Below are 12,225 nucleotides of genomic sequence, written 5' to 3' on the forward strand. Positions count from 1 at the left end.
GCTCCCGCCGGTCCCCGCCCGGCCCGGCCCGCCTTAGTCAGCAACTTCCCGCCCGCCGCACCTGTCAGCGCGGGGCCGCCACACCGCCGTAAAGCGGCACCCACGCCACACCGCCGCAAAGCGCCACACCGCCGCAAAGCGCCGCCCCGCTGCCGCAAAGCCCCAACCGGGCAGCCTCCGTGCCCCACGATGGAAAGAGAAGGAGCCGCTGGAGAGGATCCAGCGAGGTGGAGGGTTTGGGGCAGCTCTGTCGTGAGCAGAGACTGCGCCTGGTTCGTGTGGAGAAGACTAAGAGAGATCTCATTAAATCATAGAAGTACCTCCAACGGGTGCCAGACTCTTCAGTAGTGCCCAGTGACAGGATAAAGAGTAATGGCCATGAACAAAAACACGAGAAATTTCACCTCAACGTGAGAAAAACTCCTTGACATGAGTGTGGCAGAGCCCTGGGTCCGACTTGCCCAGGGAGGGCATGGAAAAACCTACCTGGACCTTCCTGTGTCACCTGTTCTTGGTGACCCTGCCCTGGCAGGGGTTTCCACCGGGTGATCTCCTGAGGGCACTAAGAACCCTAAAGTTTCTGTGGTTCTGTGAATGTCCTTATGAACAACATCGTTAAGAAGAAATTTGTCCCCGATGAGGGTAGTAAGGCCCTGACAGGATGCCCAGAGAAGCTGTGGCTGCCCCATTCTTGGAAGTATTGGAAGCGCGGTTGGAGGGGGCTTGGAGCACCGTGGGGCAGTGGAAGGTGTCGCTGCCCAGGGCAGTGGGGGGAAGGAGATGATCTTTAAGTTCCCTTCCAACCCCAACCACGCCACGACTGTTTCCGTGCCCCGCTGCCACACTGCCGTAAAGCGCGCCCTCGCGTCGGCCGGCACGCGCGCGCGGCGCTAGCCGTGGTTGGCCGCCACGCTGCCGTGCGGCGAGGAAAGTGTCGTGCGGGTGCCGCGGTGTGGCGGCGCGATGTGGCGGGGCGCGGCCGCGGGGCTGCTGTGCCTGGCCGCCGCCTGGCTCCTGCGCCGCGGGTTCGAGCCCCGCGCCCGCCTGCTCCGCGCCGCCGAGCTGAGCCGCTACCGGGGCGCGCCGGGCGAGCCCGGGCTCTACCTCGCCCTGCTGGGACGGGTCTTCGATGTGGAGCGGGGCCGCAAGCACTATGGGCCCGGCGGCGCCTACAGCGGGCTCGCAGGTACCTGCGGTGGGCCGGGGAGCGGGGGTGGGTGTGGGGCTGGCTGGGGAGCGAGGGGATCACCCCGGCTGGGGAGGGGGCGTGGGGGGTCAGTGCTGGCTGGGGAACACGCTCCATGTCTGGGGGATTCACTCATACCTAGGGCATTCACCCCTGTGGGATTCACCCCATGGCTGGGGGATTCATCCCGTGTTGGGGATTTACCCCTGGAACATTCATTCCATGCCTGGGGGATTCACCCCATACCTGGGGGATTCACCCTCGGGGGGGTTCTCCCCATACCTGGGGGATTCACTCCATGCCTGGGGATTTACCCCTGGACCATTCATTCTATGCCTGGGGGAGTCCCTTATACCTGGGGCATTCACCCCTGGGGATTAATTCCATGTCTGGGGGATTCATCTCCTGTTTGGGGAACCCACTCCCATGCCTGGGCTGTGGTTCCCTGGCTGGGGATTCACTCGGTGGCTGTGGAACTCCATCTGTGGCTGGGGTCTCTCACCACGCCCTGCCCCGCAGGCAGAGATGCCACCAGGGCGTTTGCCAGCGGCGACTTCACCCCGGCAGGGCTGGTGGACACGGTGTCGGGGCTGTCACCCGCCCAGCTGCTCTCCATCCACCGCTGGCTGAGCTTCTACCGCGACAACTACGAGCCCGTGGGTAGGTGCCAGCTGGGGGTGGGCTCAGCCCAAGGTCCTGAACCCTGCGAGTGACCAGCTGGAGCTGCAGCCCAGCCAGATCTTCAAGGTCTGCTTCCCTCCCGTGGAAAGTTCAATAGTTTTCCCAGCTGGCTGTTGCCCTGCTTTGTCTCTGCCCAGCAAAAAGCACAGAGCCAGCCGGAAATCACCAGGAGACTGCAGGAGCAGCAGTGCAGGGAAACTGTTTTGGGGAACGAGGTGCATGGGTGGGAATGGCTTCTGGGCTGTGCAGCTGAAACTGGCTTTGGTTTTCAGGTCTGTAATGAGTCAGTGCCTAAGCTTATCCTGCATGGATTTATTAATATGGGTAAATGTGTGATCCAAGGGTTGTAAGCTCAGTTCTGTTCTAAAATTGGGCCATGGTGACATAGTGACATCTCCTTTTATTTTTGTCTTTAAATAACAAATTAAAAATAAAACCCCACCAGAACTATGCATTTTCCTTGCCTGGAAAGACTGTGGTCTTAATTGATCTTATCTCCCAGGGAAGCTGGTGGGCAGATTCTATGATGAAAATGGGGCACCCACAGAAGCCCTGAGGGAAGTTGAGGCTGCCATTGAGGAAGCTCTCAAATTCCAAGCAGAAAGTGAGCAGAGGAAGCAGCAGTTCCCACCCTGCAACTCTGAATGGAGCTCTGCTACAGGCACCCGGTTCTGGTGCTCCAGACAGAGGTAAGCTTGTCCCCTTTGGAGCAGAGCCTGTTTTTGGGTGCCCTGTGCTTTGTTCTTGCCCTCCTGGCAGGAGGGGCGTGGGAAGATGTCCTGGCTCCTGCAGCCACCACCCTCCATGGGCAGGTGAGGTCTGTGACCTGGCACAGGCTGTGTGTGCAGTGCTGCTGCCAGGCAGGACTCTGTCCCTGTCTGAATTCATGGGTTGTTCAGGTGGGAAAAGCCCTCTGGGACCACCAAGTCCAACCATTCCCCCAGCACTAACCTGTGCCCCCAAGTACCACATCCACACAGCTTTTAAATCCCTGCAGGGGTGGGGACTCCACCACTGCCCTGGGCAGCTGTGTCAGTGCCTGACCACCCTTTCCATTAAAGAAATTTTCCCCAATATCCAACCTAAACTTCCCCTGGCACAATTGGAGCTGTTTCCTCTTGCCCTGTCCCTGTTCCCTGGGGCAGAGTCTGACCTTCACCTGGCTTCAAGCTCCTGTCATGGAGTTGTAGAGAGTGAGAAGATCCCCCCTGAGTCTCCTCCATACTCAACCTCTTCTGTCACACTGGAATCAAAGAATTTACCACATGTGCACCTGATCCTCCTGTTCTCAGCCAAACAGCACAGAAATCCCAGTAGGACTGGGATTCAAGCAGGTTCTGTCACCTATCAGGGATACAAGCTGTAACCTGTTTTTCAGACAGTTTCACAGCCTGGCTCATAGGCTGATACCAGAACATTTTCACTTAAACCACATAAAAATGAGCTTTGGCTTTGAATAATCATTTCCTACTTACTTTCCTGTTAGTAGCTCTCTCTCAGCTTAGGGACTGTTTTTTGAAGATGAAATAATTTCACAGACCACACTGCAAAATGCTTGGGCTTCATGTCAGCCCAGCAGCAGCCCTGTGTACCCCAGGGATCTGCCTCTCTGAGCTTGGGGACAGCCTTGGACCAGGTGCCATGTGGCAGTGACTTGTGTAAGAGGCTTAAAGGCTGCAGTGGTTGGGGAACAGGCAGGATTTGGCCCATAGAGACACTTAGACATAAAGAGACATGATGAATTATTTGGGGAAGTACTTTTTCTTTGCCCCAGTTCTCACAATCACTGTGTTAAGGCACAGAAGGGCCTGGTCTATTGGAAGGTGTCCCTACCTGTGGCAGGGCTGGACTGGATATCTTTAAGTTCCCTTCCAGCCCAAGTGTCTGTGATTCTGTGAAGATGTCTGGTCACCTGTGAGCATTTAGTGCCTCCAGGAAAGGCATTTGCTGTGCTGCAGAAGGCTGTGATTCCTCTTCCAGCAGTGGAAAGATGGAATGCAGGAGTTGGTCACTCTCAGAGGGTGGAGCCTGGTGCAGCAGTGATGAAGCCAGGCTCAGGCCACAGGTTTCTGAAGCACAGCCAATAAAAAGGTATCACTGTGGGATGGTGGCTGCTGGCAGCAAAGTCTGTCTCAGTGTTGGTTCTAGTTTTTCCAGACTGTCTTAGGTTTTTTCCTTAGGATTCTCTATTGTCTGGAAGCATTGTGGGTTTGAGTGGTGCTTTTTTCCATTTTGCATTCCAGTGGGGGCGTGCCCCGAGCCTGGGCCGGAGTCCCGCGGAAGCTGTTCAGCCCCGGCCGGCAGGGGAGCAGCTGCGTGTGTGTGAGGAGCACGGGCCCCCCCTGGGGACAGCCACACTCGCAGCACGGCGACACTGGCGACCTGGATGACCCTCAGCTGCAGCAGTACGAGGGCTGCCCTCCCCTGGCCGAGCAGTGTGTGCTGCCCCCGGGCTGACTGCAGCCCAGCCTTGCACTTCGGGTGGGCAGCTCCACCTTCACCCCTTCTGCTGTCCATGCAGAGGGAGCAGTAACAATCTCATGTTATTTATCATGCTTTTTTACACGTGGAGATGGAGTTGAGTGAAGAAGGAAACACTTCAGCCAGGTTAGTGGCTAAAAAATCAAGGAAAAGGATGCTTTCTTTATTTCTATGGGAAATATTTTTGCACCTGGGAACAAACCATAAGATGCACAGCCTGAATGGTATTTCTGCACATTTCTTGTGCAGTCAGGAAATGGATGTTTGAGTGCACAGTGGTTTAAGGCAGTGAGGTCAGTGAGCACAGGAACTGCTGCAGCATCACTGCCTACTGTTGGTTCAGTGCTCAGGTCCTGCTGCAGGGCACTGCTGATGCTCCTTCCCAGGCACCTGACTCACTCCAAGGAGTTTAAAGGTAGCAGGGAGTACCCTGAATTTCCTCTTCAATTAAGGGCTGCAGTATCTAGGAACTTGCACAGTTTAGTTACACACAAGCTTTATCAAGTTCTTGGAGTAGAGAAGGCAAAGGCCAGAGCTGTATTTCCTCATCCAGTGTTTGCATTAGATACTGTGCCAAGATATTGAAGCCACCTATGAGAATTGTTGTTTGATATTAACCTCACTCTCCTGGTCTGTGATTCACCACTTTCAAAATGTTCTGATCAGGAATGAGTAGTTTTAAATAGCTTCCTTTTTGCTGCCTGGGTGGCAACAGAACCATCCTACTGTAATCTGCCTCCTGTTTCCATTCTGGTATAAGACTTCCTCCCATCTGGTCTGTGCCTGTCAGACTATAACCTGAGCTGGATGTGCCCTTACAAGACCCAGCAGTCTTAAAATCCATACTCAGTGTATCACAGCTGGCAGAATTCAGCAATATGTGTGACTCCCAGAAATGCAGGGCAGATCATTACCCCTTTCTGGGTGGGGCTAAAAGGGAGGAAGAGATACCTGCACAGGGTTCAGGCACTACAAACCTCAAGCTGCAGGGAAGGAGTTGTTGGTTTTAATGGAATCTGCTGTTAAAATCAGTTTTGGTGTAGCTGAGCTTTGAGAGAGATGCAGATCAGGGTCGAATGGTGGCACAGATCCTTGCTGAGTTGTGGTCAGTTCTCCTTCAGGCAGCTGCCACCTCTGTCTAAGCAGCTAGGAAGTCTTTATAAACTGATTTTTAGCTGCCAGCACCTCTAAAGAGAGGCCCAGAATCGAAGTGATTAGCTAGTTAATTAGCAAGTTTAGTTAATTAGCAAAGAGGCACCATTCACTCCCTTGCAGGAGGACACATTACAGCATTTCTCACTGATAAAAGCTCAGAGGATGCTACAGCTACCAGGGATGAAGCCACACACCAACTTAAACATGTACATGCTTGTTGTAACAATGGGGGAAGGCAGGGGGCTGTGTTTTTATTTTGGGGGGTTTTTACCTATCATCATCCTGAAGAGAAGCTCTTCCAGCTCTGCCCTGCTGTGCCAGCTCAGATCCCTCACAGGGGGAGCAGATGTGTGGCAGAACCAAACCTCAGCCCTGGGCTTGAGCCATCCTTGGGGGTGGAGTGAGCAACCAACTCATTTCACACAATGCTGCAGACCAAGCTTTGTAAAAAGTGCAGGAAAGAGCTGCAAAGCAGCACTTCACTGCCTCCACAACTCTGGCCTTTGCCACATTTAAGAAGGCTTTAAAAATAAATTCCATTTAAAGTAGTGAAACCATCCACCCAAATGATTGGCAAGGGCCTTTAAAAGAGCTTTTTAAAGCTCTTTAAAAGTTGCAGCAAATTCCAGACTATTAAATGCTCTAAGAAGTGGTTTGTGAAGGTGGACCTTCAGCTTGACTTTCTAAGCAAGTTTCATCTTGCTGTAACACTCAATCACTATGCAAATAGTGCTGAGGGGATGGTTTTGATAGCAAGAGCTACACAAAAATCAAACTGCTGCAAAAAGTCAGGGCAGGAAGGTATTGGTTCAAGTTGAAGTTAGTTGAAAACCAGTTCCCAGCTTATTCCTCAGTTTAGGGTTTGGAAAGACTGGGGAGGAAGAGTTTGTCTTGCACTAGGAATAAGTCACCTATTAAAGCAAACAAGGAGCCACCCTCACTGACCTGATGTGCTCCAAGACTATCATGCTTGTAACTCCAATTCAGCAGCTCAGCTGGATTTTGCCATGGTGGAAAAGGGTGGGAAGAAAACAGTGATAGCTACAGAGGGCTCTAGTCACAAAGACAGTGCTCTAATAAAGCTCACCATTTGTCTGTACTTCAGTAAGTTTTATTAATAAAAGACTAATGCATCACAATCTCACCCAGAAGTCTTGGCTGGGTTTGCTATTGCACTGAAGTTTTCCTTTTCCTGAAGTGAAGCTGCAGCAGCTCTCTGCTCTCCCAGGGGGCTGAGCTGCCTCCAGTGCACAACTGAGTGCACCAAGTGTTAGTAACTTGGGCTGATGAACTCCATGAACCAGCTCTGGCCCGTGGGAAGCTCAGGTTTGTTTCACAAGACTGATTTTAGGTAAGTCTAGTATAAGGCATTCAAGATAACTACATGGTACAAACTAGAACACCAGACTTGACAGCCAGAACAGTTGCAGCAGTTCCACAACATGGACTCATTTCCGAACAAAGAATAAAGTTGTTATGCCCAACTGGATGCTGTATCCCTGGTTTTCTTGGTGGTTTGTAAGGAGAAGCTTGCAGGGGGGCAGCTGTCTCTGCAGGAGCAGATACTTCCTTAGCAAGGTTTCACCTCACAATGCATCATCTAGTACTGCTTTTTATTACAAGTAGAATTATTACACAACAAAGTAATGCATATTGGAAAAATACATTTTTACAACGACTCCAGACAAACATTGCAGATAAAATGCCATTGTTCTAAGACTTCCTTTTCTATTTCACAGAGGGTATTAGAAGGTTCAGTTATTTCTGTCACTCATACAAGCTTTGATTTTTCTGGAGATGAGTTTGCTGCAGTGACCACCTCTGTTGCTTACAGAAAAAAGAGGACTTGCCTATTAACATTTGATCTACAAAATGATCCAACTTTGCCTCCCATACTGTTACATGTTAGTTTATAAGCACTACACGAGCAGTTGGACAAGCTGTTATCTCCAGCATGGGAAGTCATTAAGGCATCTGTCAGCTTTTAGCCAGCAACTTACTCTGCTCTGTTAGTACCTTGAACAGCAACATTCTCACTCCACTCAGTGGTGTGAAACAGTGACTGCACTTTTTACAGACAAAAGGTTTCAGCCAGACCACGGTTTGTGCTTGTGTAAGTGCTGGACCATGGTATTTGCTTGTGTAAGAGTGCTGGATGACTGCAATCAAAAGGAATCCAGTCTCAGAACAAAAAGCTACAGCATGAACCACCCAACTCCCCACACAGCCCTGCTGGAGTGCCTGAAGCCTCGTGTGAAGCAGCACTTCCAGGGACACAAACTGATTTTCCAGCTAACCTTTTGTTCAGTGCTTGGTGGACTTGAGTCTCGAGTTAATATACACCACAAAAGTAGGGGTAAGAGGGGTGGGGGGTTTGGTAACAACTGTATTATGCTACAAAAAGGGAAGAGCAGTTGTTTAGAGTTAGAAATGTGTTGACCATTACCAAGTGCCTCATTCACATTTTTACCCTGTAGTGGAGCATTGCCAGCAAAACTCCCAAAAAAATCTCAGTGGTCTGAGAGTTCAGACCAACACTAGGCAGAGTGTGTGAGGGATTGAGTCCCACCAGTTGTCTGCTGGGGTCAACTCCTCAGCTGAACTAGAAAAGAACTAACTTGGGTTTTGGTTCAAGTTGTGAGCTTTTCCCCTTTAGCTCTGGCAGAAAGCTATTTAGAGTTGGCTGGAAGGAAACTATCTCAAAGGCACTTTAAAAGAATCAAATTTGCTAAATTTAGTTGCTTTAAATTACACCTCAGGTTGTATATTTAACAATAACCTCAACTTTCCTTTCAGACTTCAGTAAGCTGGGACAGAACTGGCTGTAAACAGCAAACCAGGAGCACTACAGGCGGTTTCCCAGATCTTTCCCACAGTTTCACAGTAATAATCAATATCCTGGTTTTTTTAGAAAGCAACTACCCAGCCTTAACTTGCCATTAAACTGCATTTTCACCAGATCCACATCTTCCATCATTAAAAAGCTTGCTTAATCTGTTAGAGCTGAGCTGCCTGTTCCCTTGCCCTTACAGAGAAGTCACTGAAAAAGTGATGTTAAATGCTTTGGCAATTACATGCTGTGCAGTTTTTCAATTAGGCTGAAGCCCATAGGCTGTGGCCTTGAAAATCTCCTCCTCTGCTCTGTCTTTCAGCATTCTGAGCACACTCTCAACCCTCCACATCACTTCAGCTCCAAACCAAGAAGGAAAAGAACATGTTATCATGGGACTACAGTTAAGACTTCTTTCACCAAATGCACTCTCTCTCCATCATTCTTTCACTGCTAGAGATCTGCAACCCTGAAATATCAGAAGTAAAATGTTTTCCATCATCTCTTTCACTCAAAAACCCCTCAATTGTAGATTGTAGTTAACTGACCCCCTCAGTTGCTGTAGCTTACATTAACTGACACCACTATTTCCTCCATTCACCTACAATATTATGCCAGAGATGCACCATTTGCATTAGTAACTGTGTTAGAGACCAGCTGTGTTACCCAGAGCATTCTGTTGCAACATGACAGCAGCAGACATCAAACAGTGAGGCAAGTTTGTATTGTCATCCATTGTTCTTCCCTAGTGGTACAGGGGTGATTCCAGTTACAACATGTGCATATTGGAAGATCAAAGTGCAGATGAAGTGAGACCTGATGTGGAATTAATCATACAAATGTCAGCAATTACACCCTCTCCTATCCTCCTTGTACAAGCTTGAGAAAAACTGAGCAAGTGTCCCATAGCAGCAGCAGTCTGGTTCATCATCTCATCTTACTCTTTAAGACCAACAAGTCACTGCTCCAAACAGGGCAACACATCATCACCTGTCCATACTGTTCAGCAGAGATAACAGTCATTAAAAAATGCACACCAATTCATGGAGTAAAGACAAGGAATGCTCAACTGAGCCTATACTAGTTTTATCTCTTGAAATAAAAACAGCCTTAACATGACATGTAGTTTTTTTGCTTAAGTACCCCTTTTTTCTAATGAAGCCTTTGCCCACCAAATCACAAGCTGGTCTACCAGTCAAGTACTTTCCTGTTTACCTAGACAATGTGGTGGTAGGTTTCCAGATTCAGCATGTTTAAAAGAGTACAACCAGCCTAGACTAAAATACTGCAGCTTACTCTTAATAGGAAGCCTCCATGCACACTCCCACTCACCAGCAATCCTGCTGAAAATGGACCCAAGTTTAGTGTCTAGAGGTGCAGCACATTCTACACTTGGTAGGGTTACTGACTCTCCCACAGCAGTTACCAGGTCCCTGGAGCCCCAGAAAGTGTTACTGTCCCTCCTGGGATTCCTAATGCACTTCAGCATTTATTGCTGTACTGTGAGTTAGACTTCACCGGTTTTAGTGTTCCTCCTTCAGCACATGCTCAGGCCTTCCAGCAAACTCATGGTCATTTATACAAGTGCCATGAACTGAAGGACCAGCAATGCAAATATGAAAGTGCAATGAAGACTGACAGTTCCAGCAGATACAAGCAAGAGCATTTCCTAAAACAATCTTGCACTTCTCTTGAACATGCTAAAGCTAATGAGTCATTTGCTGAGGAGGTATCAAGATGTGGATCTGCAATTCTGACTGCTCTGCATCAGATGTTGTAAAGCTTTCTGTTGTAAGGCCACAATTCTTGAGCTATACTTAGAACTACCCCCGGCTCTGAAGAGTTTCTTGAACAGTGGTTGCAACAGCTCAGTTTAGCTTCACAAAAAGTCTTCTCTAGAGAAGGGGAACATTTATCTTTAAGACAAAGCAAAGAAAGATACCTGGTTACCCTGAAACTTAATACCACCTCTACTAAGCAGCCTGAAAGCCACAGGACTTAATAGAGTTGCTCAGTGCAAAGCACCATGTTGAGGACAGACCTGTTTTATGCCGATTCAATCAGTATAAATTTCAGCTTCCATACCCCACTGCAACTAGAAGAGGGTCTAAATTCTTTTGTCACTTGGTTTGAACAATCCACTCTGATTCCTAGTGAAGTCTATCACAGCCCGATACATTTACAGTCATACAAAATCATTTATACCAGAGTATATCATAACAGGGTCCTTAATTAGTTCAGTCTATTGCAGAAGACATGTATAGGCCTCCTCTTCCCTATCCAGAGGGCTTGTAAGCAGAGCTGCTGTCAGGAGCACTGACTGGGAATCCCTTTACTTCCACAGCATACTAGGAGACTCCTCCCAGAGTCAGGACATCAAAGCAGATGTTGCAAACTCGAACTGGCTTGTTCAGATCAAATTTTATGATAGGAATCTCCTTTGTTGAGCACTTATGGCAGAGCAGGCGTCCACAGTGTCGGCTGTTGACAGAAGAAGAGTGGGAGAAAAGTGAATTCCCTCCTAGTGAGCACCAGGATGTTACTGTTTGACATTCTTTATCAATGACAGCATTATTAAATACACACCAGCAATTGAAATGCTATGACTGTCTTGTATGTTCTGATATTTGTCATGGAATAATTCACTAATGCCAACAGCACATTGTGGTTCTGTACTAGTGAGTCACCTGGTACTGCTTCAATGTACTACTGATGTAGTTCCTTTAGCACACTGAGCTAAGAAAATCTTAGCTTAACACCCTTCCAACCCAGCATGTTTTGTACAAGTTCAGACTATTTAAAAAAGGCAACTCCTGTCTACAAAAGAGCAGCTCATGTCCATCTCCAGCCATTTCCACACTACAAACAGGATCCCAAACCTGAGCTGTCAACACCTGCCCAAATCTGCCACCTCTTTTGGAGCAGGTCATCCTACCACTGTGGTGCTGGTGTGCTCCCTCCTGTCTTTCCTGTGTAAGCCACAGCCCCAGTTGCTGTCCTCTCTGAACCTCATGCCTCCACAGCAGGCTGTCCCTGACCCCATCCTCTATGCAGGAAATAAGTCCTGATACTCCACTGCCACAGCTACCATTAAACTTCTGTTAACTCACTATCTTAGTAAAATATATTGTTGCACCTCTGTGGAGTGCATCACACTCTGACATCTGGGTATTTAAATCCTGTTTCACTACTGGAACTTGGACATGATTTTTCATTTACAATCAGTCAGAGTATTAAATGCACAAGCTGCTTAAAATATGATTTCAGTCAGACTACAAGTTTCTGATCTAAGACAGGATGGAATGTTTCAGCTGGATTAGTAGTTATACACCTATGTTAACATGGAGGTTTCCTAAGCTACTGAAAGAAACAAGCCTAGCTACATTTGGGGAGGAATCCATTTCCTTGTAAGCACAGCAAGGTGGCTCATATTACCAGTGATGCTTTCTTGTCGTGACTCCGAATTTGGCAGCACATTCATAGCAGTTGGAGCCATCACACCAGGGAGGTTCTTTTGTCAGCATATCTGTTAAGAGGTAAAAATGAGAAGGCAAAATGGGTTCAGACACCTCCTGAGTACACTAAACCTGAAGGCTATTTCCAGTTCTAGTTTGCACTCAGTATAATGGATTTAACTACTCTTGCAGGAGCTGGAGTCTTGTTTGTAGATAATCTATAGTTGCTTTCCATCACATTGTCCACTGTACAGCACCAGTTAAAAAACAATGTCTGTATTTGAAGCTACATTGGACTACACAACCAGCCAAGAGTTTCCATGTCTATCTTTCCACAAAAAGTACTATCTAACAGTCTGCATTGTACAACTTTTCAGCTAAAACACCAGAAAAACTAGTATTTCTACCCTGCACTGATTGTAGTATAAAATTCACAA

The 12,225-nt window shown here is 48.3% G+C and overlaps 2 protein-coding genes across 3 annotated transcripts in view; one reads left to right on the forward strand and one right to left on the reverse strand.

Annotated features, from left to right (window-relative positions):
* The first annotated feature begins 14 nt into the window (after positions 1-14).
* On the forward strand, positions 15-6,647 carry LOC130261088 (neuferricin). 2 transcript variants are annotated; one of them, XM_056506994.1, is made up of 4 exons: positions 15-1,186; positions 1,706-1,846; positions 2,370-2,556; positions 4,111-6,647. In XM_056506994.1, exons 1-4 carry the CDS (start codon positions 964-966, stop codon positions 4,322-4,324), a joined length of 765 nt encoding a protein of 254 aa, XP_056362969.1. In that variant the 5' UTR covers positions 15-963; the 3' UTR covers positions 4,325-6,647. The 2 variants fall into 2 exon arrangements, with proteins under 2 accessions (XP_056362969.1, XP_056362970.1); XM_056506995.1 differs by having other exon boundaries at positions 902-1,186; positions 1,754-1,846.
* A 452-nt stretch (positions 6,648-7,099) lies between these two features.
* The window catches only part of ANKFY1 (ankyrin repeat and FYVE domain containing 1), a 31,960-nt gene continuing 26,834 nt past the window's right edge, over positions 7,100-12,225 (reverse strand). The window contains exons 24-25 of the mRNA XM_056506993.1: positions 11,769-11,859; positions 7,100-10,814 (exon numbers count right to left, since the gene is read on the reverse strand). Coding sequence (XP_056362968.1) covers positions 10,682-10,814; positions 11,769-11,859 — 224 coding nt within the window. The 3' untranslated portion in view covers positions 7,100-10,681. The remainder of the gene's footprint in view (positions 10,815-11,768; positions 11,860-12,225) is intronic.

The sequence above is a fragment of the Oenanthe melanoleuca genome, chromosome 19 (assembly GCF_029582105.1).
Source record: "Oenanthe melanoleuca isolate GR-GAL-2019-014 chromosome 19, OMel1.0, whole genome shotgun sequence".
Taxonomy (NCBI): domain Eukaryota; kingdom Metazoa; phylum Chordata; class Aves; order Passeriformes; family Muscicapidae; genus Oenanthe; species Oenanthe melanoleuca.

Coding starts and splice junctions, on each gene's coding strand:
- LOC130261088 (XM_056506994.1), top strand. CDS start 964: ATGTGGCGGGGCGCGGCCGCGGGGCTGCTGTGCCTGGCCGCCGCCTGG. Junction 1,187..1,705: donor CGCCTACAGCGGGCTCGCAG/GTACCTGCGGTG, acceptor CCTGCCCCGCAG/GCAGAGATGCCACCAGGGCG. Junction 1,847..2,369: donor CGACAACTACGAGCCCGTGG/GTAGGTGCCAGC, acceptor CTTATCTCCCAG/GGAAGCTGGTGGGCAGATTC.